The sequence below is a fragment of the Suncus etruscus genome, chromosome 9 (genome assembly GCF_024139225.1).
Source record: "Suncus etruscus isolate mSunEtr1 chromosome 9, mSunEtr1.pri.cur, whole genome shotgun sequence".
Lineage (NCBI taxonomy): Eukaryota > Metazoa > Chordata > Mammalia > Eulipotyphla > Soricidae > Suncus > Suncus etruscus.
The window spans coordinates 104,541,119-104,565,837 of NC_064856.1; the positions used below are offsets into that span (position 1 = coordinate 104,541,119).

The 24,719-nt window shown below is 47.5% G+C and overlaps 2 protein-coding genes and 1 non-coding gene across 3 annotated transcripts; 2 read left to right on the forward strand and 1 right to left on the reverse strand.

Moving 5' to 3' along the window:
* Nucleotides 1–1,027: 1,027 nt before the first annotated feature.
* MS4A15 (membrane spanning 4-domains A15) lies at nt 1,028–8,468 on the forward strand. Its single transcript, XM_049780856.1, is given in 7 exon segments — nt 1,028–1,252; nt 3,054–3,176; nt 4,005–4,061; nt 5,798–5,890; nt 6,516–6,629; nt 8,248–8,340; nt 8,343–8,468. Coding segments are annotated over 7 exon segments (831 nt in total).
* Nucleotides 2,088–2,194, forward strand: LOC126019829 (U6 spliceosomal RNA). The gene has a single exon (XR_007499450.1). It is a non-coding gene; the product is annotated as a U6 spliceosomal RNA (small nuclear RNA).
* Nucleotides 8,469–15,824: 7,356 nt separating the features above from the next.
* LOC126017907 (small ubiquitin-related modifier 1-like) lies at nt 15,825–16,373 on the reverse strand. Its single transcript, XM_049779969.1, has 2 exons — nt 16,217–16,373; nt 15,825–15,895 (listed from the first exon to the last, which is right to left on the reverse strand). Exons 1-2 carry the CDS (start codon nt 16,371–16,373, stop codon nt 15,825–15,827), a joined length of 228 nt encoding a protein of 75 aa, XP_049635926.1.
* Between the last annotated feature and the right edge of the window lie 8,346 nt (nt 16,374–24,719).

Sequence of the window (24,719 nt, forward strand, 5' to 3'; positions counted from 1 at the left end):
TTCAGGGCTCACTCCTGGCTCTACATTCAGGAATCACTCCTGGCAGTGCTTAGGAGACCCTATGGGACAAGAGGAATCTAATCTGGTTCTGCTGCGTGCAAGGCAAATGCCCTGCTGATTGTGAGGGAAAAGACCCTCTTGGAGCTGAAGCGATAGCATAGCACGGAGGGGGGCCGGGAAGGTGGCGCTAGAGGTAAGGTGTCTGCCTTGCAAGCGCTAGAGTAGGACGGACGTCCCATATGGTCCCCCCAAGCCAGGAGCGATTTCTGAGCGCATAGCCAGGAGTAACCTCTGAGCGTCAAATGGGTGTGGCCCAAAACAAAAACAAAGCATAGCACGGAGGGTGTTTGCCTTGCAACAGCCAAACCAGGTTCACTCCATGGCATCCCATATAGTCCCCTGATCGCCACTAGGAGTAGTTTCTGAGTGCAGAGCCAGGAGTAACCCCTAAGCACCACCAGATGTGGCCCTAAACCAGACCAACAAACCAAAACCCTCTTGTGCTCTTGGTCTGAGAGGCAGAAATGGGGAAGTCTGTGTTACAGGTGAAGAGATTTGTGCGGGGCCATAAGAAATAGCTGACAGGGTTAGAATATGATGATCAGAGGAAGGAAGAGGAAAAGGTGAAAGATGGAAGGAAGGCTGCTTCATGCGCTGTGTGTTTTCAGGCCAACTGTTTGCCCTCTCTGTAGAAGGGACAAGACTGAATTCCATGCTCCTCCTAAAGGTCCTTGCCTAAAAATATGGCACTACTACTGGGAAGCTAACTCAGGTCCCCTAGAACCCGTCCAAGTCTGGCCCTGCCTCCCCTAGAAAGAAACCAGAGGCCCCCAACATTGCTTCCTAGTATGCATTTTCTCTCTGCAGAAGCCAGACTTGCCAGAAGCCAGACTGCAGAAGCCAGAGCTTGGTACCACCTATAGTGGGCAGCAGTGAGAAGAAACTCCAGACTCAAACAAATCTTGGTCCTTGACAGCGCTCCTCTCCTGCCCCCCAGTCTTTGTCCCCCACAAGACCTCTCGGCACAATGTCAGCCTCGCCCGCCAGCAACGGGGTGTTTGTCGTTATCCCCCCGAACAATACCAGTGGCCTGCGCCCACCGCCAGCCATCCTGCCCACCTCCATGTGCCAGCCTCCAGGGATCATGCAATTCGAGGAGCCGCCCCTAGGGGCGCCGACGTCCAGGACCAGCCAGCACCCCGACCTGAGGCCCATGGAGACCTTCCTGACCGGAGAACCCAAAGCATTAGGGGTAAGGTGGGGTGGAGGGATCCAAGGACCCCATCACTGGGGCCATAAAGATAGCACAGAGGGGAGGGCCTTCCACGCGGTAGACTCATGTTCCATCCCCAGCATCCCATATGGTCCCCCAAGTGTGATTCCTTGCAAGCAACTGACCCAGGTTTGATCCCCAGCAGCCCATATGGTCCACCAACCTGCCAGGAGTAATTTCTGAGTGTAGAGCCAGAAGGGACAACCTAAGCAAGAAAGAAAAAAGAAGAAAGAAAGAAAGAAAGAAAGAAAGAAAGAAAGAAAGAAAGAAAGAAAGGAAGGAAGGAAGGAAGGAAGGAAGGAAGGAAGGAAGGAAGGAAGGAAGGAAGGAAGGAAGGAAGGAAGGAAGGAAGGAAGGAAGGAAGGAAGGAAGGAAGGAAGGAAGGAAGAGAGAGAAAGAAGAAAGAGGAGAAAGAGAAAGAAAGAAAGAAAGATAGAAAGAAAGAAGAAAGAGGGGAGAGAAAGAAGAAAGAGGAGAGAGAAAGAGAAGAAAGAAAGAAAGAAAGAAAGAAAGAAAGAAAGAACGAAAAAGAAAGAAAGAAAGAAAGAAAGAAAGAAAGAAAGAAAGAAAGAAAGAAAGAAAGAAAGAAAGAAAGAAAGAAAGAAAGAAAGAAAGAAAGAAAGAAAGAAAGAAAGAAAGAAAGAAAGAAAAAGAAAGAAAGGAAAGAAAGAAAAAGCAGAAAGAAAGAGAGGGACATTGGTGGCGGGAATGTTGCATTGGTCAAGGTGGTGCTCTTTACATGACTGCATACAGCTACAATCATATTTGTAATCACGGTGTTTAAATAAAGATAATTTAAAAGAAAAAAAAGAAAGTGCTAGCTTCAGCAGCACCTATACTAAAATTGGAATGATACAGAGAAGATTAGCATAGCCCCTGTGCAAGGATGACATACAAATTCATGAAGCGTTCCATATTAGGAAGGAAGGAAGGAAGGAAGGAAGGAAGGAAGGAAGGAAGGAAGGAAGGAAGGAAGGAAGGAAGGAAGGAAGGAAGGAAGGAAGGAAGGAAGGAAGGAAGGAAGGAAGGAAGGAAGGAAGGAAGGAGGGAGGGAAGGAGGGAAGGAGAGAGGGAGGGGAGGGAAGGAAGGAAGGAAGGAAGGAAGGAAGGAAGGAAGGAAGGAAGGAAGGAAGGAAGGAAGGGAGGGAGGGGGGGGAGGGAAGGAAGGAAGGAAGGAAGGAAGGAAGGAAGGAAGGAAGGGAGGGAGGGAGGGAGGGAGGGAGGGAGGGAGGGAGGGAGGGAGGGAGGAAGGAAGGAAGGAAGGAAGGAAGGAAGGAAGGAAGGAAGGAAGGAAGGAAGGAAGGAAGGAAGGAAGGAAGGAAGGAAGGAGACATAAGAGAGAAAGGCATAAGAGAAAGACACCTGTCTGGTCCGATGGCAGTGGTTTATCAGAACTTATTAACGTTAGTATCACAACAGTTGGTATATAACCCACCCCACACTGCTCAAAAAGAGAGAGAGAGAGAGAGAGAGAGAGAGAGAGAGAGAGAGAGAGAGAGAGAAGCACCCCTTGGGAAGGGATTCACAGGGTGTTGTCGAATACAAAATAAAATAAAGCAAATCGGTAAGCCAAGCCCCACTTTCATCTGGTCCAATGTCAGGGGCACAGAGCTGGGAGGCACCTACGACAGACTTTGAAGTAAAGGGAGCTGAGAGATAGATAGCTAAGGGGGTCCTCATGTCAGAGGGGGAACTGGTTTTGCTGCTTAATGGAAGCAGCCGGGTACCGCGGCGCAGGGGACGGTGCAAGCGGGCTGAGCTGCCTTGCGCTTTCTTGCAGACGGTGCAGATTCTCATAGGCCTCATCCATCTGGGCTTCGGCAGCGTCCTGCTCCTGGTGCGCCGCGGACACGTGGCCATGCTCTTCATCCAGGGTGGTGTCCCCTTCTGGGGAGGAGCCTGCGTGAGTGCAGGGACCCCGGAGGGAGGGTGTAAGGAAGAAAGGGGACAGTCCCTGCCAACGCCTCATCCATGGCCACCATGCCAATCTTCTGCACTTGACCTCTTTTGCAAGGGGATGAACCTTAAGTCTCTCTCTCTGATCCAAGCCTTTATCGAAAAGCTCCCAGATCCTGGTGTTGGGAGGGCTCCCTAAAAGGATGGGAGAATGTAGGGGTGTTTGGGGAAGGCCAGGATAGACAGTAGCTGCCCCTATCTGGCATACCTGGGTCCCAGTCCTCACCCCAGATCAATTCCTAGACTACAGAGACTCCCCAGCTGTGTTTCTACCTCGGGCCCTGTCCCCCTATGATCCACCAGTAGAGTCGCCCTGAGTCCATCCTCTCCCATACCCTGGCCATCTCCACCACCTCCAGCTGAGAATCCTCTTAGCTGATGCCTAAGCTCAGACATGAAGAAATGCTCAAAAAAGAAACTATTCAGTAGGGGGCTGAAGAAATAGCACAGTGGGTAGGACGTTGGCCTTGAACAGTCAACTTGGATTCAATTTCTGGCATCCTATATGGTCCCTTGAGCCTGCCAGGAGCGATTTCTGAGCACAGAACCAGGAGTAACCCCTGAGCAGTGCCAGGTGTGCCCCCTCCCCCCAAAAGAGAAACTGTTCATCTGTGTGGAAAGCAGAGAGCCTAGAAACCCAGAGACGCTTTACAGACACCTCAGGTCCAGGATAGAAAAGGTGATACCCAAAAAGTGGCTGGCCTCGTTCTACTTCCCACTGTATCAGGACCACCTGGGGTCCTAGCTACAGCCTCATTGGGTCCCTCTTCCACAGTTCATCATCTCGGGATCCCTGTCTGTGGCAGCCGAGAGGAACCATACCAGCTGCCTGGTGAGTCCAAATGGGTCCCGAAGCTAGATGGGCAAGTCAGGGACCAGCCATGATTCTTTTACCCAGGACAAAGCTCAAGGAAGAGACTGGGGGGAATCTAAGGAGGGCCACATCTAGGCTGAAGGGCTAGGAAAACAGCTAAGGTCAAGATCTTGTCCTCAAGAAGCTTAATTCCAGTGTCTGATAAGATGCCCCAAAACTAATGACAGATACTAAGGTAATGACAGATATGAAGGTTACAGTTTGCAAAGGGCACTGAGGATGCCCCTCAGGTAGAGTAAGAACCGGCTATTCAGATGAGACCATCTAGGGTCCCAGGGAGGCTTCATAAACTCATCATAGAGCCAGGCTTGGGGAGCTAGAAGGAACAGGATGCCAGAACATAAAGTATAGGAGGCAGGATTGAGAGGAGAGGCAGGGATGGGCAGAAGGCTGAATTGTTTGGAATCTGTGTTAAGATTTGCAGGGTTACTGAGCAAAGCACTGTAAAATCATCCTACACACCATATTTCCAACCTTGGGTGAACAAGTCTTAATCAGGGTTGTGCATGAAATAATCCAAACCAGGCTCAGGGTGAAACACAGATAGTCTGCCAATCTTCTACCTCATATGGAGAGTCAGCTGCCTGCCAGAACTGTCATTTTTAATGAGTACAGAGATCACCTCCAGGTAGGGGAGTAAGGACAGAATAAGAGCAGATAGCTCAGGCTATCCTGAGCCTATCCCAGCTAGGTTTACAAATAAGACAATCTCTATTTTGGGTGAAAGCAAGTTGTAAACAAATACAAAGGAACCAAAGATGATCTTTGTTTTGAGCAAAACAAGGTATAATCTAACAAGCACTATAATCCTTTCTGCATTTTTGAGAGCTGGGTGGAGAGTGGATTATAGGTGAGCAGGTCAAAATGTGTGGACCCTCCTGGCCAAATATGGTAGCTTCCAGGTTAGCAAGGCCAGGTGGTTCTCACAAACAACTTAGATAGAGTCTGACAGGCAGTAGGTGCTCCATTGATCATGTTAAGTTTGGAAATGATGAAGGATGGATGGATGGATGGTTGGATGGATGGATGGATGGATGGGTGGGTGGGTGGATGGGTGGGTGGATGGGTGGATGGATAAATAGGGGAGAGGACAAATGGATAGATGAGCAGGTGGATGGATGGAATATGAATGGATGAAAGATGGATGGAAGAAAGATGAGTGATGGTTGGATGAATGGATGGAAGGAAGGAAGATGGAAGGATGAGCGTATGGAAGCTGGTTGGATAGGATGGATGAAAGAATGATGGATGAATGGGAGATGGTTGAACAGATGGGCAGGTGGGTGGGTAGGTGGATGGATGGATTGATATGCAGAGGAATAGATGGGAAAGTTGATGGAAGGATAAATTGATAATGGGTGGGTGGAAGATGGATGAATGAATGGGTGAACAAATGAGTTGGTTGATCAATGAATTGATAGTGAATGGACAGATGATCAGGTGGATGGATGGATAAACAGAGAGATGAATAGATGGGCATATGGACAGATGGATGTACAGGTGAATGGATGGATGGTGGATGGATGGTGTATTGATGGTTAAACTTCACTGTTAGGTTTATATAGTCTATTACCTCCTCAGTGTCATAAAGAATAAGGAGTCAGGGACCTGGATGATATTACTAAGGGTTAAAGCATGTGTTTCTCTTCCTCTTCCCACTGTCCCCATCTGTCCCTCTGTCCCCCATCCTGCAGGTGAGGACCAACCTGGGCACCAACATCCTCAGTGCCATGGCAGCCTTTGCTGGGACGGCTATTCTGCTTATGGATTTTGGAGTCACTAATTGGGTGTGTGATCAGATACCCCCGTGTCCCCACTTCCCCTAAGTGGGAAAATTCAGAGTATTACAGATCCATGTCTGGTTGTAAAGGGGCAGAAGTGAGGGTGTCAGCATAGGAGCACCCCCACTCCACCCAGACCTGGTGGACTGTAAAATCACCTCACAAGCCATATTTCCAACCCTGAAGCAAGGTAGCTGCAAAGAATTAATCAACCAAGCTAGACAAGAGGAAATCATGGAGTTTCATTGGCTTCTCATCTAGTAATCTCTCTGCGTGCCCAGCAAGCCCAATCCAAAACCTTTTTTTATTAAACCAGAACAAATTCACCAGGAAAGGAAAAGTCAAATGAGAGATAAAAGTGCCTATCCAGGTGGACTTTTACTAATCAAGGGCTTAGTGAAAAGAAAGAGGAAATTGGGGAAATGACTTTGTTTTGGGTAAAAGCAGGGTGTCATCAAACAATGGACCCCATGGTCCTATTACCAGCATGGGAATGGGGAAAAGGGGGGAAGAGGAAACTGGGGAGTAGAAGAAAGATGGGGGAAGAGAGAGGAGGGGGATATGATACGGTGCCTTTCCTTCTCTCCTAGAACTCTTTACTTGCCTTCACTGTGGGTTTTTTCTCCCCCAGGATGTGGGTAGGGGCTATCTGGCAGTTCTGACCATCTTCACCATCCTGGAATTCTTCATCGCGGTCATCGCCACCCATTTTGGGTGCCAAGCTATCCGTGCACAAGCCAACACAGTGAGTACTGTGGTCCCGTTGATTCCCAACTCATACTCTGACTACATCTGTGCACTGGGAACTCTCCCTGATCTCTGCTTCCCTGGGAAAGGGGTTGTGATGGATGGGAAAGGACTGACCTGCATTTGGGCTCCAGGTGCTGCTGCTTCTAGCTCTGGGGACCCAAAGAAATGTTTGCAGGGAGACGGGGTTGTTCTCCTGGTGGCCACAGGGGGTGCCAGAGGCTCATGAGATTTCATCATTTTCCTGGGGGAACCATAGCAAATGGCTGCATGACTCTGGTGGAATATGAGTCTAAGCTGGAGGACAAGGGCCCAAGCAATAGCACAGCGGTAGGGCATTTGCCTTGCACGCAGCCGATCCAGGATGAACCCGGGTTCGATTCCATGCATCCCATATAGTCCCTCTGGGCCTGCCAGGAGCAATTTCTGAGCACAGAGCCAAGAGTAACCCCGGAGCACCATTGGATGTGACCCAAAATTTTAAAAACTATAATAACAACAACAACAACAACAACAATAATAATAATAATAATAATAATAATAATAATAATAAAATTATATGAAGGACAAGAAAGACAGAAGGGGGTGTATAGACTTTGGGGAGACTCTTGGAATAAAATCCCTGGGAGTCTGGGAAATGTAGGTGATCACCATGGCAGTGACCTTTGGGAAGTGGCTTCGTGCAAAAAGATGAGTATTTTCTTGAAAAGGAAGGTGAGAGAGAAAAAAATGACTCCTGGAAACTCAAATACAACCAGGGGCCTCTGGAAGGCAGTGGGGGTGATGGGAGCTGGAGGTGAGGGGCCCAGAGATGTGGCCTGGAATTGCTCCCCAAGCCTAGAGCTGCTGCAGAAAGATCAGACTTGAGCGGGAGGGAAGGGGAACTTTGTTACTTCATTGCACTCCCAAAGCCTGGGACTGAATTGGCCCTAAAAATATTTTGTTTGGGGCCCGGAGAGATAGTACAGCGGCGTTTGCCTTGCAAGCAGCAGATCCAGGACCAAAGGTGGTTGGTTCCAATCCCGGTGTCCCATATGGTCCCCCATGCCTGCCAGGAGCTATTTCTGAGCAGACAGCCAGGAGTAACCCCTGAGCACAGCCGGGTGTGACCCAAAACCAATATATATATATATATATATATATATATATATATATATTGTTTGGAGAGTGCCAGAGGGGTGAGGATTGGAGCCACACCCAACGGTGCTCTGGGCTACTCCCAGCTTTGTGCTCAAGCACCTTAACCATTGCACCACCCCTCCACCTGTATTTTCTGAAGCATGAAGTTGAAAGGGCTAGAGCAATAGGAGAGTATGTAGGGCATTTGCCTTGCACATGGCCCACCGGGGACAGGCATCCTATATGGTTCCCCCAGCCTGTTAGGAGCAATTTCTGAGAGCAAATCCACGAGTAACACCTGAGCACCTCCGGGTGTAGCCCCAAAACCAAAAAAAGAGGGGAAAAAGCATGAAGTTGAATCCGATCTACCCCAGGGATGCATCAGGGAGGCGCTATTCTCCATCTTCCCGCCAGGGGGCACCGCTGCAACGCCCCCCTGCAGGAAGGCATCCGGAAAACTTCCAGGAAAGTGATGCCTTTGTTTTGACTCTTTGCAGCCGGTGATTTTCCTGCCAAATGCCTTCAGCACAGACTTCAGCATCCCCAGCCCCACGGCCTCCCCACCGCCCGCCTATGACAACGTGGCCTACATGCCCAAGGAGTCGTCCGACTAGTCACTAGATGGTCACTCCACTGGGGGCAGCTGGAGTCCTGGACCCAGCATCTCCCTCCTTTAATCTGGGAACACCGACCAGACCCCACAAATCGCTCCCTGTGATGCCTTGCTGCAGCCCCCCTGTAGGCTCTGCCCATTGCAGACAGAGCTTGGACCTGGCTGGGGAAGGGCATTGCACTCAGGGAGCCCAGAAGGTTCCAGAAGGTTCCAGATGGGAGTCCCAGATGCAGCTGCCACAGATCCCCAAGTTCTGCGGTGTGTACAAGAGTCGCAGTGTCCTCCCACCTGGAAATGAAAAGGTTGATCAGTGACATATAAACTTGCCTGCTGCCTTCCTTCTCGTCCTATGGGTCCCCCCAGCCGCACCCTGTCCCTACCCTTGTCTGAGCCTGGGAGGCTACAGGAAAGGTGAAGGTCTCCACCCCAGGAGCATCCCTCACCCCTAAAAGGTGGTGATTCTGGGAGCCAGGCTAGTGCCTTCGTGTCCTGCAGAGCCCTGGCAGAGAGCTTCCATGAGGGAAGGCAGCGATCAACAGCTGTGCTGCCTCTGAGCCCGCTCAGCCGGTGTTGTTCTGTCTCTCTCCAACCTCCGGGCCTTTCCAGAGTCCTCTCCAACTGGTCTGCAGGCCTGCAAAACCTCCCAATAAATGGGCATGAATGTGTGCAAATCTGTAAATATGAGTGTGCCAGTAAGCATGCATATATGACTATATTTGTGTGTGCGCATGTGTGGGTTTGTAGATGAGTGTATGCATATACATGAGTGTGTGATATGTGGGTTTGTGTATGAGCATGTTTGCACATGTGTGGATACATATACAAGTACTGTGTTGGCATGTGTGTGCAAGTATCCTGGGCACCAAGTTCTGTGTCTGTGACCTTAGGCATATCCTACCCCATTTCCGTCCAAACAAGGCGGGTTTCCTGCAACTCAGGAGGCTGGCTCAGGTCCCAAAGCTGCCGAGCTAGTAAGAGATAAGGCTGGGGTCACCCAAGCTCTGCTGTGTGGTCTCCCACCCTTCAAGATCTGGCCAGCACCCCTTCTCTCCTTGCTCCTGAGTCTCACCCCCACAAATGGGCCAGTCTTCTCCGCAGCACCTGCAGACCTCCTCTGACACATTCCTGCTCTTCCTCGAGTGGCCAGGAAGATGCCAAGTGCCCTGCAGGGCCACAGGGGAGAGGAAACAAAGGCCAAGAAAGAGCAGTGGGTGCCAGGTACAAGAGCAGAGTGGGGGCCCGGAGAGATAGCACAGCGGCGTTTGCCTTGCAAGCAGCCGATCCAGGACCCAAGGTGGTTGGTTCGAATCCCGGTGTCCCATATGGTCCCCCGTGCCTGCCAGGAGCTATTTCTGAGCAGACAGCCAGGAGTAACCCCTGAGCATCGCCAGGTGTGGCCCAAAAACCAAAAAAAAAAAAAAACAAAAAAGAGCAGATCGGGTCTGATTGAAGGCAGGCTTTAGCTCTGAACTTAAGAGAGGAGCCTGGTGGACCTAGCAATCAGTGGTAGAAACAATGAAAGTTGAATTTCATGCCAAATATCACCAAAATTTCATAACGTCCCTAACCAGTTTCCAACTTCCCCAGGGAGTGGAATTTTAAGTGACTTTTTCTGGAATGTCCTGTTTAATACCAATATAGCAGTCTGAGTGATAACCTCTCTGTGCCCACTGCCTCCACTATTACTGGCCCTTCTCCTGTAGAAAAGTAGCTTTGCTGGGAATAAGTAACTCCTCCTTCTCCTACCCTCCCTTTGTTCATCAGAACCTGTTCACAGGGAGTGTGACTCACTAGTGGAAGGCTTGGGTTCTGTCCTACACAATGGCCCAGCAAGTGACAACAGCCATCTTGCATTTGGTTCCAATTCTCATTTGTTGAGCTGTTGTCCAGTTCCCATCTCCTTAATTAAAGTCAATTCCATCTTCAAACATAAATCAATAAAACAGAGAGGTGATTCAAGGTCTTAAGGTTCTGAAGGTCATGCATTACAGAGTTGGGGAGATGTGTTTGAGGGTTCTAGTCTTGTTTTCCAGCTCACACAGTATTGGTAAGAGCAATTTCTGAACTGATGACAGAAGTGTGGCAAGAGGGAGGATTTGGTACCAGCTGGGAGAATCCAGCCAGCCCCTGCTGTCTTCCTCGAGGCTTATGGAGGCCAAAATCTGGATATGGAAGACTGAGTTCAGCGGGCCTGCTGATGGAATGAGAGTTGGGGGTATTTCTGCCTTCTCCCTCACATGCCCCTAGAGATGTCCCAATACCTGACAGTTTGGAACCACATGTTTTGAGCAGATGGCTGAGGGGCAGGCCCTACGGCCATGTGTGAACATAAACTAAAGCATCAGGAAGTTCTGAGTCCCCAAGAGAGAAGCATGAGACACTGAGCACAGGGGCAAGGGTGTAGCTCAGGAGCAAAGAGCACATCTGCTTCACGCGTAAAGGTCTGGGTTCGATTTCTGGTAATACACACATAAACACCAACACACACCTGACAATTTATGATAGAAAAGCCCGATCAGGGACTTGTAGACAAAGTAATTGTACATGGGTTCTGCCTTATTTTTCTTAATGTTCTTTGACTGTAAGTTCAATATTTTGGCGTCAGCAAGGGGATTTCTTTTGAGAACTCTGTTTATGGGCCAATGTCCTTCCACTGTAACTTTACCTTCTCCTCTTTGCATCATTGTTCTCATAATTAAAAATTAAAAAAAGAAAGAAAAAGAAAAGCCCAATCAATTGGAGTTTATTAAATTAAGAACTTCTCTATCAAAAAATTTTGACAGAAGAATTTTTTTAAACACTTTAATGGGACCAAAGTGAAAGCACAGTGGTAGGGTGTTTACCTTGCACACTGACAACCCAGGACAGACCTGGGTTCAATCCTTGCCATCCCATATGGTCCCCCGAGATTACAAGGAGTGATTTCTGAATGCGGAGCCAGGAGTAATCCCTGAGCACTACCAGGTGTGGCCCAAAAGCCAATCAATTAATCAATAAACACTTTAACAGATTTTTTTAGCTTTTATTTGAAGACAAAGATGCAAAGAAAGGACAAGGTAAAGTTACAGTGGGAAGACAATCACCCATAAACAGAATTCTCAAACATCTCGTTCTGATACTTTTATTTTGAATTTTCAACCAAAGGAAAAAAACATTAAGAAAAATAAAACACATACACATTTGCTTTGTCCCTCCAGTTCCCAGATTGTAGTATACTACAACATTTCTTAGCGGTACCCAAAGCAATCTAAAACCACAAAATCTATGCAACTCCTTTGACATTAAAGGCTATAGCATTATTGATACAGTTGATTATAATACATCATTTCATCAAGGATGAGTCAAAGGAGCACAGCAAAGACAGTGTTTGTGTGACAATTGTTTGCATAGGCCCAGCAAAATATAGGGGACATAGGAAGGAAAAGTCTTGGCTTTCCAGCACAAGACCAACTCTAGGCTACAGGCATACCAGGCTGTCCAACCCAAGTCACTGTCTGCAGTGCCAATACACTTTTATTCTTCACACAGTCACTGTTGTTGGTGTCAGGTTTCTGCAGCCAAGGATCCTGGAATATTTCCATATCCCACAGCAAAGTCAGGATGATGCGAAGCACCTCCCAATTTCACTCATAATTAGAGAGTGATGCAGAGTGCTCAGTCCTGAAAGCAGGTCATTATTGTTGTTAAGTCCTCTGGGTGTTAAAAGGAATTCTCTATTGAATAAGTCTATGCCAGAGCAGTGGTAGGGTCTTCCCTGGTAGAGGATTGCTTTCACATGATGTACTACACAACCATGGTTGTTTTGTAGATGGCATCCATCTCTATTAGATAAGAAAGTGTTTGTATTTTGGTTTTGTTTTATTTTTTGTTTGTTTTTTAATATTATTTTCCTTCTCCTTTTTCTTTCACTTTTTTCTTTCTTTTCCACTTTTGTGGATATTATTCAATGATTTTTTTTTAGTAGTTGATACCAAATTTTTTCTCCTCTTTTCCTTAACCTTTTTACCTCCAACAGAATAGCATAATTTGAATCATTCAACCTCATAAATTGAGGGGGGAAAAGAATGATACCAGGACCAGTCATATGAACATGTAGTGTAAATTAAAAAATGACCAGACTGGAACACCAAACAGAATAGATACCCAACCTATAACAAGTTGTAAGGTGGAGACCATTTGCACTAGGATTCTGGGGGGTAAAGGAGGGAGATGTGGGAGACATGCTGGGAACAAGAGTGGAGGGAGGATAACATTGGTAGTGGGAATGCCCTTCATTCATTGTCACTATGTATCGTAAATAATTCTGTGTAATGAACTTCAGTCACAATAAAAAAATTAAAAAAAAGAAAGTGTTTGTATATAATTTCCCATTTTAATGGGCCTATGCAAAGAAAGAACTATGCCACATGGCGGGGTAGGTGTCTATGGGGATGCTAGAACAAGTCCAACAATCCCATTGTTTTGGTTCTAACATAAACTTTAAATAGAGGGACACTTCTACAGACTTCCTTATTTAACAAATAACAAACAGAAGGACAGAGAAAACAAATATGTAGAGGGAAAGTTTGAAATAGTTGGGTGGGGTGTTAAATTCAGTGGAAGATTTCTGGTCTGCAATTGATCTGTACGGTATTGCAGGCAAAATAGGTAAATGAGGGGAAATAATAATTGAGACTGAGGCAGTAAAAATTTATAAAATGACCTTTGTAGGGCAGTATCAAGGTCACAATACAAGATGGATATTATGCATATATAAACTACATGCATATAATACTATCAATATATATTGTATGTATGGGGGCACTAGCCCCCGCATGGTTTTTGAAATGGAGACCAAGGAGAAAAAATTTCCAGTGACTGTCCCAACATAAACCACTGCTGCAATGGCCTGCCTTCCTCCCAAAGTGCAGTCCCATTAGTGTAGGGAGAGGTAGGGGGAAAGCCTAAGGACCCCTATAGAGTCCACCTGGACCGGTGCCCAGGGACAGCCTGGAGTCCAGGGGAGAAAGAAGGGGGCCTGCCAAGCCTCCTAGCACTCCCCAGGCTAGGGAGAAGGCCTCCGGCATGGGGCCTCCCCAAACCCCATACCTGGCAAGAGCTGGCCTCCAGAATCAAAGAGAAAACCTGGAGCCCTCCTCCCCATGTACCTCCCCACTGGAGTATGGGGGGGGGGGAGCCTAGGACACTTTAGCAGATTTTTAATTCTGAGAGGATTCAACTAAAAAAAATGTATAAATAAAGGCCAGAGTGATAGCACAGTGGTAGCGCATTTGCCTTGCATCCTGCTGAACTGGGACAGATCCGGGTTTGACCTCTGGCATCCCATATGGTCCCCAAGCCTGCCAGGAACGATTTCTGAATGTAGAGCCAGGAGTAACCCTTGAGTGCTGCAGGGTATGGCCCAAAAACAAAAACAAAAAATATAAATAAGTCTTAGATAAGGAAAAAAGAGACAACTTCACTGACAATAAGTGATGTGGGGAAAATGACTGTCCCAATAGGACAGTTCCAGGGAGAGAACAGAAATGGTCTCACACCTGGAAGAGTTATCACAAACTTTATACACAGGGTGATTCTCTGCCCAAAGGTTTAATATACATGGTCTATGAACCATACACACACACACACACACACAGAGTTAATTCAGACCAGTCAGCCACCATTTACCCTGGACCCATAGAAACACAACATTAATGAGGAAACTCTCAAAGATCTGGATTTGTAGCAAAGTCATTTACATTACAAACAAGGAACAAGGACAGGCTCTTCCTCATTAAAAAGGCAAGCAGTTGGGGTCGGAGAGATAGCATGGAGGTAAGGCGTTTGTCTTGCAAGCAGGAGGACAGTGGTTCAAATCCCAGCATCCAATCTGCCCACCCCCCCACCCCCAGCCTGCTGGGAGAGATGTCTGAGCGGAGAGCCAGGAGTATCCCCTAAGTGCTGCCGGGTGTGACCCAAAAATAAAAAAACAAACAAAATGGTGAGCAGTCTTTGTGGGTACAATGGCTGCTTTGAATATGTGAAGCCTGGATTTGAAACCCCAGTCGTGACACCACGAACTATGCCTTTCTACCAAAATGACAAAAAGTTCAGGGGCCAGAGAGATAGCATGGAGGTAGGGTGTTTGCCTTGCATGCAGAAGGTCAGTGGTTCGAATCCCAGCAGCCCATATTGTCCCCCGAGCCTGCCAGGGACAATTTCTGAACAGAGAACCAGGAGTAACCCCTGAGCGCTGCCGGGTGTGGCCCAAAAAACAAAACAAAAACAAAAAGTTCAACAACTGAACTGTTGAAAGTGACTATTCTCATCCCAATTAGCTTGAGAACTCAACCTGGTTCCCCATCATTTTCCTTCCTGATTTTTGGGTTACACCCAAAAATGGAGAGATAGGGCATTTGCCTTGCATGCAACTAATCCAGGACAGCAGTAGTTCAAATCCCGGCATTTCATAAGGTCTCCGGTGCCTTCCAGTTGCGATTTCTGAGCACAGAGCCAGGAGTAACTCCTGAGTTCCACCAGGTGTGACTCAAAAACAAACAAACAAACAAAAAAATTCTTTAAAAAGAAGTGTTCTGTTATATACACTTCTACATGAATAGCTTTAACTGCTAATGAAAGAACTTTTCTGGGATCTTCTGAAAAGCTTTTCTCATTAACCTTAAAATGCTTTTTCCTCCAGTGAAGCCATCTTTGAAGTTAGTAAGGACTCTCATCACAGCTGTCATTTCATTTCCAATCTGATCATTCTCTTCTTTTTTTTGGTCCATTCCCTCAGATTTTAAAAGTAGCTTCAAATTAAGGAAAGGTCATTTTTCCACAGTTCAGTTGTGAAAAATTTCCCTCTCACACTGAAAGGCATAGTCCAGGAGTGAAGCAGTCACGTGCTAGAACATCAGGGCCAATTGGAAAGTCTTTACAGACACTCACATTGGTCAGTTCTATTTATCACAATCCTGAAAATGCAATGTCCCTGCAAAGGTGGCCTCTCTTTGCACACATCATTTCTAAAAGGAGGCCAATGTGAAAGGGCTGAGGTTTGATCACGAAAAAATCAACACAATGAAAACAAATAATAATGAATAATGGGCACTAGAATTCAAATTACCAGATTTGTGTTTGTTTGGTTGGTTTTTGGGGGTCATTCCCAGCAGCACTCAGATGTTACTCCTGGCTCTGCACTCAGAAGTCACTCCTGGTAGGCACAGGGGACCATATGGGATGCTGGGAATGGAACTAGAGTCCTTCCAGGGTTGACTGCATGCAAGGCAAATGCCCTACATTTGCTACTAAATGTGCTACTGCTCTGACCCCCTTACCAGATGTTTTAAAGAGGCTGGGTGCCTATTCTCAATTTTTTTGAATACCACTTTACAAAAAGTTATTTTTGAAAAGATTGAAGATAAAGAAAAAAATTAAAAGAAAATCTAAAGTTTAGATATTATTCTAAAGTTTAGAATTATTTTAAACCCTTGAGTGATTCCCTGTTTGTTCCTGATCAGTTTCACTCACATCCTCTTCCTCCATTCCCAGTTCTTTTGGAGTGTGATTTTGTTATTCTCTGACCTTCAAAGAGAAACCTGAGTGAATTCATTGGAACTACGTGTCTGTCTATGACAGTAAGATTCTTTGAGTTTCGTGTGTGTGTGTGTGTGTGTGTGTGTGTGTGTGTGTGTGTGTGTGTGTGTGTGTGTGTGTGTTTTGAGCCACATCCGGCGGCGCTCAGGGATTATTCCTGGCTCTGTGCTCAGAAATCACTCCTGGCTGGCATGGGGGATCATATGGAATGTCAGGGATAGAACCTTTGTCCATCCTGGGTCAGCCCCTGCAAGGCAAACACCCTAGAGCTGTGCTACCACTCTGGCCCTCTTTGAGTTTCTTGAGATGTGTGTTCATTTTCACTTTAAAGTGAATCTCACTGCTATCCTGTCCAATAACTTTGAGTTTTATGTATTCTCCTCTCTTCTTATCTCCCAAGTCCTCAGTTGAAGGTTTTGCCTCCTGATCTGACATGGTGGTGGTGGTTTCCCCAGGATGTGCACATGGCCACAGCCTCCGGTAGGCAGGGGCTCTACAGACCATTCTGAATAAAAGTTTTTAAGTGCTGGGGCTAGATAGCCAAAAAATAAAATTATGGCACCTCAATTCTAAGTTGACTGAGCACTCTCCATACCGTTCTTCACAGGGGTGACCCAGACATTTCCACCACCAATGGGGGAGAATTTCCCTTCTCACCACTTCCCCATCAGCACTGATTGTGCCTTCTATTTTTGCTCTGCTCCATCCTCACCGGTGTGAGATGACATCTCATTGTCATCCTGATTTGGACTTCTTCCCTGATGATAAGTGACACTGAGCACTTTTTCAGAGCACTAGAGTCCCCACCTCATGCCTGGCTGCCCCAACCAGTCTGGTCCATGGAGAGGTCCCCTACCCATGGAGAAGACTTCTCCTGCTCAGTGCTCCTGCACCCTGCTGCCATCCCCATGACATTCAACTCTTCCATCTTTGCTTCCAGCCTCCTGCTCCTCACCTGATTCCCTGCTCCACTTTCTCCTCCCCATCCTGCCCAGCTCCCAGCCAGAAGGATGTTTCCAAGGTACAAAGCAAGAGTCAGTCTACCCAGGAGAGGCCACCTGGGGCCTTCCTTTGGCCTCAGACTGAAGTCCAAATCCCCAGGTGGAGTTGACAGAGTCCTGGGGTGCGGCCCTACCCCACCCACTCTACTAAGTCTGCTGCCTGGCTCCACAGTCTCCTACCTGCTCTCGCGCTCTCTCTCTCTCTCTCTCTCTCTCTCTCTCTCTCTCTCTCTCTCTCTCTCTCTCCTCTCTTCTCTCTCTCTTCTCTCCTCTCTCTCCTCTCTCTCTCCCTCCTCTCTCCCTCTCTCTCTCTCTCTCTCTCTCTCTCTCTCTCTCTCTCTCTCTCTCTCTCTCTCTCTCTCTCTCTCTCTCTCAACATACTCTCCATCCAGACCCACTTACCTCCCAGCCTTTCTTTGGACTCAGAAATACCTCCTCCAGGAAGCCTTCTCTGACTTTATCTTTCTCCATAAGCCCCCCCTACACACACACACACACACACACACACACACACACACACACACACACACACACACACACACACACACACACAGATTAGCTGGCTTCTGATATACCAGAAGTCCTATGAGCTGCCTATGAATCCTATGGTAGCTCAATTCTAACAGTACTCCCTCCCCCAAAGTTTCCAGTGTCTCCCCCACCACACACCTGGTTAACTTGCAAACTGAGTGATTTAACCAGCACCCCTCTGAACTCAACCTTCTCGGGGTTCAGAGATCTGAAAATCAGGGTAGCAAGATCATACAGTGGCTATAGTGCTTGCTTCTTCCACGGCTGACTCAAAATCGGCCCCGCCTCCGAGCACCCAATCTGGTCACCAAAGCATCTCCAGGTGTGACCTCTGAGCGTAGAGTCAGAAGTAAGCCCCGAGCACTGTCAGGTGTGACCCCAAAGAGAAGTCTGAAAATTAGGTTGAGCAGGACTGAAATTGTGGGAAGGTCCCAGCGACCAAGCACAGCCTCCACCTCTGTTTCTGGTTCAAGATCCCACCTCCCTCCCCAAAGCCAGCACCCCCTTCTGTGATGTGGGGATCCCCCTTCGCAGGACTCTATGCAGTTCAGGGCACCTGCAAAGTACTTCAATCTACCCTCGGATGTGGCCTGGGATGTCAGGGCATTACTCTACCACAGCATGTGGTGGACGAGTGTCTCAAAGGCAGGGGGTGCCTCCTTCCCTCCTGAACCCCAGGTCTGGTGAGCACGGACATGGGAATGAGTCACTGTCCCACTGAGCTCGCTCAACGAAGGGGAGGAGACATGGGCAGTCTTTCTCTCTGTCTCTGTCTCTCTCTCTCTCTATCTCAGTCTCTGTCTTTCTGTCTCTGTCTGTCCCTCTATCTCTCTCGGTCTCTGTCCCTCCCTCCCTCTCTGAGTCTCCTCATCTCTGTCTCTCTTGTCTCTATCACTCTGTCTCTGTCCCTCTCTGTCTCTGTATCTCTCTGTCCCTCTGTCTCTCTCAGTCTATATCCCTCCCTCCCTCTTTGTGTCTCTCTTTATCTTTATCTCTGCCAGTCTCTCTGTCTCTCTGCCTCTGTCTCTCTGTCTCTATATCTGTCTCTCTGTCTCCCTCTCTCTTTGTCTCTGTCTTTCTATCTCTGTCTCTCTGTCCCTCTCTGTCTCTCTGTTTCTCTATCTTTGTCTCTCTTTTTTTTTTTTTTTTTTTTTTTTGAGTCACACCTGGCGGTGCTCAGGGGTTACTCCTGGCTGTCTGCTCAGAAATAGCTCCTGGTAGGCACGGGGGACCATATGGGACACTGGGATTCGAACCAACCACCTTTGGTCCTGGATCAGCTGCTTGCAAGGCAAATGCCACTGTGCTATCTCTCCGGGCCCCGTCTCTGTCTTTCTGTCTCTCTCTGTCTCCATGTCCCTCTCTGTCTCTGTGTCTCTGTCTCTGCCTCTCCTCTTCCCTTTCTCTGCCTCTCTGTCTCTCTCCATCTCTCTCTGTTCCTCTGTCTCTGTCTCTCTGTCCTTCTGTCTCTGACTTTCTGTCTCTCTGTCCCTCTTTGACCCTGTCTCTCCCCCTCCCTCTTTCTGTCTCTCTGTCTCTCTCTGTCTCTGTCCTCTCCCTATACAATATCTCACATAGTAAAGATCTTTGGGACTGGAACAATAGTACAGAGGGGAGGCCATTTGCCTTGTACATGTACCCCCAACTCAGGCACGATCCCCAACATCCCATATAATCCCCAGAACACTGCTAGATGTAATTTCTGAGTGCAGAGCCAGGAGTAACCCCTGAGCATTGTCAGATGTGACACCGTCCAAAAAATATTTTAGAAGGCTCAGCTGCAGGGCAAGAGATCACACAGCAGGTAGGGAGCTCACCTTGCCTGCTGCAGACCTGGATTCAATCTGGCACCCCAAATGGTCCCCTGAGCCCTGCCAGGTGTGATCCTTGAGTGCAAAGCCTAAAAGTCAGCCCTGGCTGGTCCGATGGCAGTGGTTTATCAGAATTTATTAATGTTAGTATCACAAAAGTTGGTATATAACCTCCCCACTGCTCAATATGACTAGCTTAAAAGAGAAAAAATTAAAAATAAAAAAATAAAAGTCAGCCCTGAACACTGCCAGGTATGACCCAAAAAGATAAAAGGAGGTGAGGGCTGGGGTTCTGCCTCAGAGCAAGGAGATAGTACTGAGGCATACGCAGGTTTGATGTGCCTTACCGGGTTTGATTCCTGGCACTACATGGCCCCCTAATTTTCCCAGGTGCAGCCCTGAGGGCCCCTAATCACCCCTGGGTGTAGCCATGGGGCACTACCAAGTGGCCTCAGTATCCCCACCCCCGCAGAACCTGAGCAGCAACGGTCCTTCTACCTGCCTGCTTTACCACCAACCCAACTGGCCAAGAATCCATGATGGGTCCCCCTAATCTCTGGAGCATTGCTTGGAGTCCCCCACAAAAAATAAATTAAAAGGCTTGGTCCCGGGGCCGGGCGGTGGCGCTCGAGGTAAGGTGCCTGCCTTACCTGCGCTAGCCTAGGAGACGGACCGCGGTTCGATCCCCCGGCGTCCCATATGGTCCCCCAAGCCAGGAGCGACTTCTGAGCGCATAGCCAGGAGTAACCCCTGAGCATCACAGGGTGTGGCCCAAAAACCAAAAAAAAAAAAAAAAAAAAAAAAAAAAGGCTTGGTCCCGGGGAATAGCTTATAGGGCTACAGTGCCCTCTTCACATCCAGATGGAATGCAGATGCATGTGATGGAAAGGAATAAATTAACCATTTGATCCATTATTAATCAATTAATATTTCTTTCATAAACATGGAATAGTTTTGCTTCCTGGTGTTCTCTTCTAGTTCTTTGAATGGAGATTTATAGTGAGTTTCACCCCCAGCACCCCCCAAACTCCCCAGCACCACTGAGTCCTGACCTGCTTGCCCTAGCCCTGCCCAACTCAAGATCAACCTACCAGGCTCTCCCTAAAAAGGCAAAATAAAGTTTCAGGGGATTCCCCAAGTGCTACTCTCCAGATCCTCCAAAAAAAAAAACTAAAAGAAGGGCTCCACTTTGGGGGGACTGGAGAGGGCCCCAGTGCCCCAGGATCCCCAGGATCCTGAGTTCAACCCCCAATACTCCAGCTCCCCACCCAGCACCACCAGAAGAGACCTTGGGGTCCCCAACCCCGAAGGGGTGTAACTCATCCCCTGTGGGTGTAACTAACCCATATGGAAATAAAATGGCAAAGAGGGCTGAAGTGATAGCACAGCAGTGGGGCATTTGCCTTGCACATGGCCGACCCAGTATCCCATATGGTCTGCCAAGCCTGCCAGGAGCGATTTATGAGTGCAGAGCCAGGAATAACCCCTGAGCATCGCAGGGTATGACCCCCCTCCCAAAATGAATATGTTATATAAGCACATTAAGAATATTATCTGAGGGGACAGAGAGAGAGTACAGCAGTAGGGTGTTAGCCTTGCATGTGGCCAGTCAGGGACAGACCCTGGTTAGATTCCCGGCATCCCATGTGGTCCCTCAAGCCTGCCAGGCATAACCCCTGAGAGCCCCTCTTTAAAAAAATTATCTGAATGACAGAGCATTAGCACAGTGGTAGGTCATTTGCCTTGGATGTGGCCGATCCAGGAGGGACCCGGATTTGATCCCCAGCATCCCATATGGTCCTCTAAGCCTGCCAGGAGCTATTTCTGAGCTCAGAGTCAGGAGTAACCCCTGACCACTGGTAGGTGTCCCCCCATCACCAAAAATTAAAATGGCAAAGAATGAAATGTTGGCTCAAAGGCTCTTTGGAGGGCGCATTGGTCCAGCGTCCACCTTGTGCCTGCAGGAGGAACATCTGGTTCCGATGTCACCAACTGGGTGCCTGTGGGGTGGAGTGTCAGGGGGACTTTGACAACCTGCAAGCACCTGCGGCAGTAAACAGGCTAAGGTGGAGCCAGCAGAAAGATCCAAAGTCGAACGTGGTGGAGACAAACATCTCACTCATCTTCCCGGCGCCTGGGGAGCAGGGCGGGGAGACCCATTGGGGCGCAGAGCAGACCAGCCTGGGCAGCAAAGAGCTCAGGGCCAGGTGAGTGAGTGGTCCTTGGGCCCCCAGAAATGCAGCCAGAGAGGAGGCTGGGGACAGAGGTCACTTTTGGGGGGAGAAGATTACAGAGAAGCCAGTCAAGGACAGAGGTCGTCAGAGGTGCCCACCTGCCCACCCCCATCGCCCACTGCAGTGGGCACTGCCTGGGTGCCCCCAAGGAGGCAAGACACCAGATTCTGACAGCCCAGACCAGGTTACAGGGATGAGGGATGTGGACAGAGGCCTCTAAACTGTGGCAGTCACTGAGGCTGGAATGTGGGAGCAGCCCAGGAGGAGGATGTGCGGATGATATTAGGGACATTTTATGGCTCCATAATCATTTTGTTTTATTTTTTTAAGTAAGTTATTTTTTTGGTTTGGTTTGGTTTGGTTTTTGGTCTTCAGGTCACACCCGGCAGCGCACAGGGGTTACTCCTGGCTCTGTACTCAGAAATCGCTCCTGGCAGGCTCAGGGGAGCAAATGGGATGCCAGGAATAGAATCCAGGTCCGTCCAGGGTCAGCCACGTGCAAGACAAATGCCCTGCCGCTGTGCTATCTCTCTGGCCCCTCCGTAAACATTTTAGTAGGGTTTCTAGTTTTAGTTTCTAGTTTTAGTGGGTACTCTACTGAGTCCTTGAATGTCTGGATCTATGATGGAGTTTGCATCAAATTTGGGATAGGATGATTATGATGACCATTTTAATTGTTGATGGAAATGAATAAATTAACCATTTGATCAATTATTAATCAATTACTGTTTCCTTTCATGAACTGGAATATCTTTACTTTCTGGTGTTGTCTTCTTGTTCTTTGAATGGAGACCTATAGTTTGGCTTTGTTTGTTTGGGTTTTCTTGTTTGTTTGTTTGTTTGTTTGATTTTTGCATTTTGGGGGCCATACCTGGTGGCCCTCAGGGTTTACTCCTGGCTCTAAGCTCAGAAATCATTCCTACTGGACTTGGGGAGGGGCATTTGGGATGTCGAGGACTGAACCCAGGTCCGTCCTGGATCGGCTTTTGCCTTCACGCAGCCCACAAGGTCCATCCCAGGTTCAATCCCCAGGATCCTGTATAGTCCCAAGCCTGCAAGGAGCAAAGAGTAAACCCTGAACACCACCAGTGTGGCCTAACTAGCTACCCCAAAATAAAAATAAATAAAATGGACAGTCTTTTTTATTTCTTCCCTACTCATTCCTTGCATTTAGAAATGCAAAAGATTGGGGCCAAGAGGTAAGGCATTTGCCTTGCATGCAGGACGACTGTGGTTTGAATCCCAGCTTCCCATATGGTCCCCCGAGCCTGCCGGACAGGGGTGATTTCTGAGCATAGAGCCAGTAGCCCCTGAGTGCTGCCGGGTGTGACCCAAAAACAACAACAAAAAGAAAGAAAGAAAGAAAGAAAAAAGAAAGAAAGAGAGAAAGAGAAGAAAGAAAGAAGAAAGAAAGAAAGAAGAAAGAAAGAAAGAAAGAAAGAAAGAAAAGAAAGAGAAGAAAGAAAGAAAGAAAGAAAGAAAGAAAGAAAAAGAAAGAAAGAAAGAAGAAGAGAGAAAGAAAGAGAGAGAGAAAGAGAGAGAGAAAGAGAGAGAAGGAAGGAAGGAAGGAAGGAAGGAAGGAAGGAAGGAAGGAAGGAAGGAAGGAAGGAAGGAAGGAAGAGAAGGAAGGAAGGAAGGAAGGATGGAAGGAAGGAAGGAAGGAAGGAAGGAAGAAGGAAGGAAGGAAGGAAGGAAGGAAGAGAAGAAAGGAAAGAAAAGAAAGAAAGAAGAAAGAAAGAAAGAAAGAAAGAAAGAAAGAAAGAAAGAAAGAAAGAAAGAAAGAAAGAAAGAAAGAAAGAAAGAAAGAAAGAAAGAAAGAAAGAAAGAAAGAAAGGCAACAGATTGTGATGTGTTGATAATGTCACCAGCTAATTTGCTATATTGGTTTATTTCTATGAGGTTTGTTGTGTGTGTGTGTGTCTGTGTGTGTTTTGGGGTTTTTCTGTTATGTTATCATGTCAGTTGTACATACTTCATCTTCTATTTGGTTCCTTGGAATTTCCTTCCCTTGCTTAATGGCAGTGGTAAGGATTTCCAAAACTATTTTGAATAAAAAGGATAAAGTGGGCATTGTTGCCTTGCACCTGGTCTTAAAGGCAAAGCTTTCAGGGTTTTTTTGTTTGTTTGTTTTTTGTTTGTTTAAGCATTCAGGTTTTTAACATTGAGTATGATGTTAGCTATTTGCTGTAATTACTATCTTGAGGTACAGTCCTTTACTTATTTTGGTTTTCTTAGGAGGTGTTGTTTGGTTGTTGGGCCATACCTGGAGGCACTCAGGGATTACTCCTGGCTCTGCACTCAGGTCATTACTGGAGGTGCTTAGAGGACCATATGGAATGCCTGAGATTAAACCTTGGTCAGCCATGTGAAAGACAAATGCCCTGCCCACTGTGCCATTACTCCAGCCCCATCTTCTTTCCCTTTTTGTTGAGGGCTTTTCTTTTAGTTTTTGGGCCATACCTGGCATCTCAAGGCTTACTCTTGGCTGTATGCTCAGGGAGCAGTCCTGAGTGGGATTGGGAACCACACAGGGTGCTGGGGATAGAGCTTGGATCAGGAGTACTCAAGGCAAAGTACTCAAGTACTTAATCAAGTACTCAAAAAAAGTATCCTTTCCCATTGTCCTATCTCTCCGGCCCTTGTTGAGGGCTCTCTCATGAATAGATGAATTTATCAAAAGCTTTCTCTGTATCAATTTATATTATTGTATAATTTTAAAAAAAATTAATCAGGTCAGAGTGATAGCACAGCAGGTAGGGTGTTTGCCTTGCATGTGGCCAACCAGGTTTGATCCCCTAAGCACCGCTAGGCGTGATTCCTGAGTGGAGACCCTGGCGTAACCCTTGAGCACATTAGGTGTGCCCACCCAACAAACAGAGCTGCTTTTATCATGTTCATTAATTTTGATAGATTGTGTTTTTATTCCTGTTTTTTTCTAGAAATATTTTCATTTTATTTATTTATTTTTTTTTTTGCTTTATTTGGGTCACACCTGGCAGTGCTTAGGGGTTACTCCTGGCTCTGCACCCAGAAATCACTCTTGGCAGGCATGGGGGACCATTTGGGAGGCTGGGATTTGAACCACCATCTGTCCTGGATCAGCTGCATGCAAGGCAAATGCCCTACCACTGTGCTATCTCTCTGACCCTTTTCTACCTTTTCTAACCCAAGTATCTTGATTGTATCTTTTTTCCAGGATGACCT

Coding starts and splice junctions, on each gene's coding strand:
- LOC126017907 (XM_049779969.1), bottom strand. CDS start 16,373: ATGTCAGATCAGGAGGCAAAACCTTCAACTGAGGACTTGGGAGATAAG. Junction 15,896..16,216: donor ACTCAAAGAGGGCCAGAGTG/GTAGCACAGCTC, acceptor ACACTCCAAAAG/AACTGGGAATGGAGGAAGAG.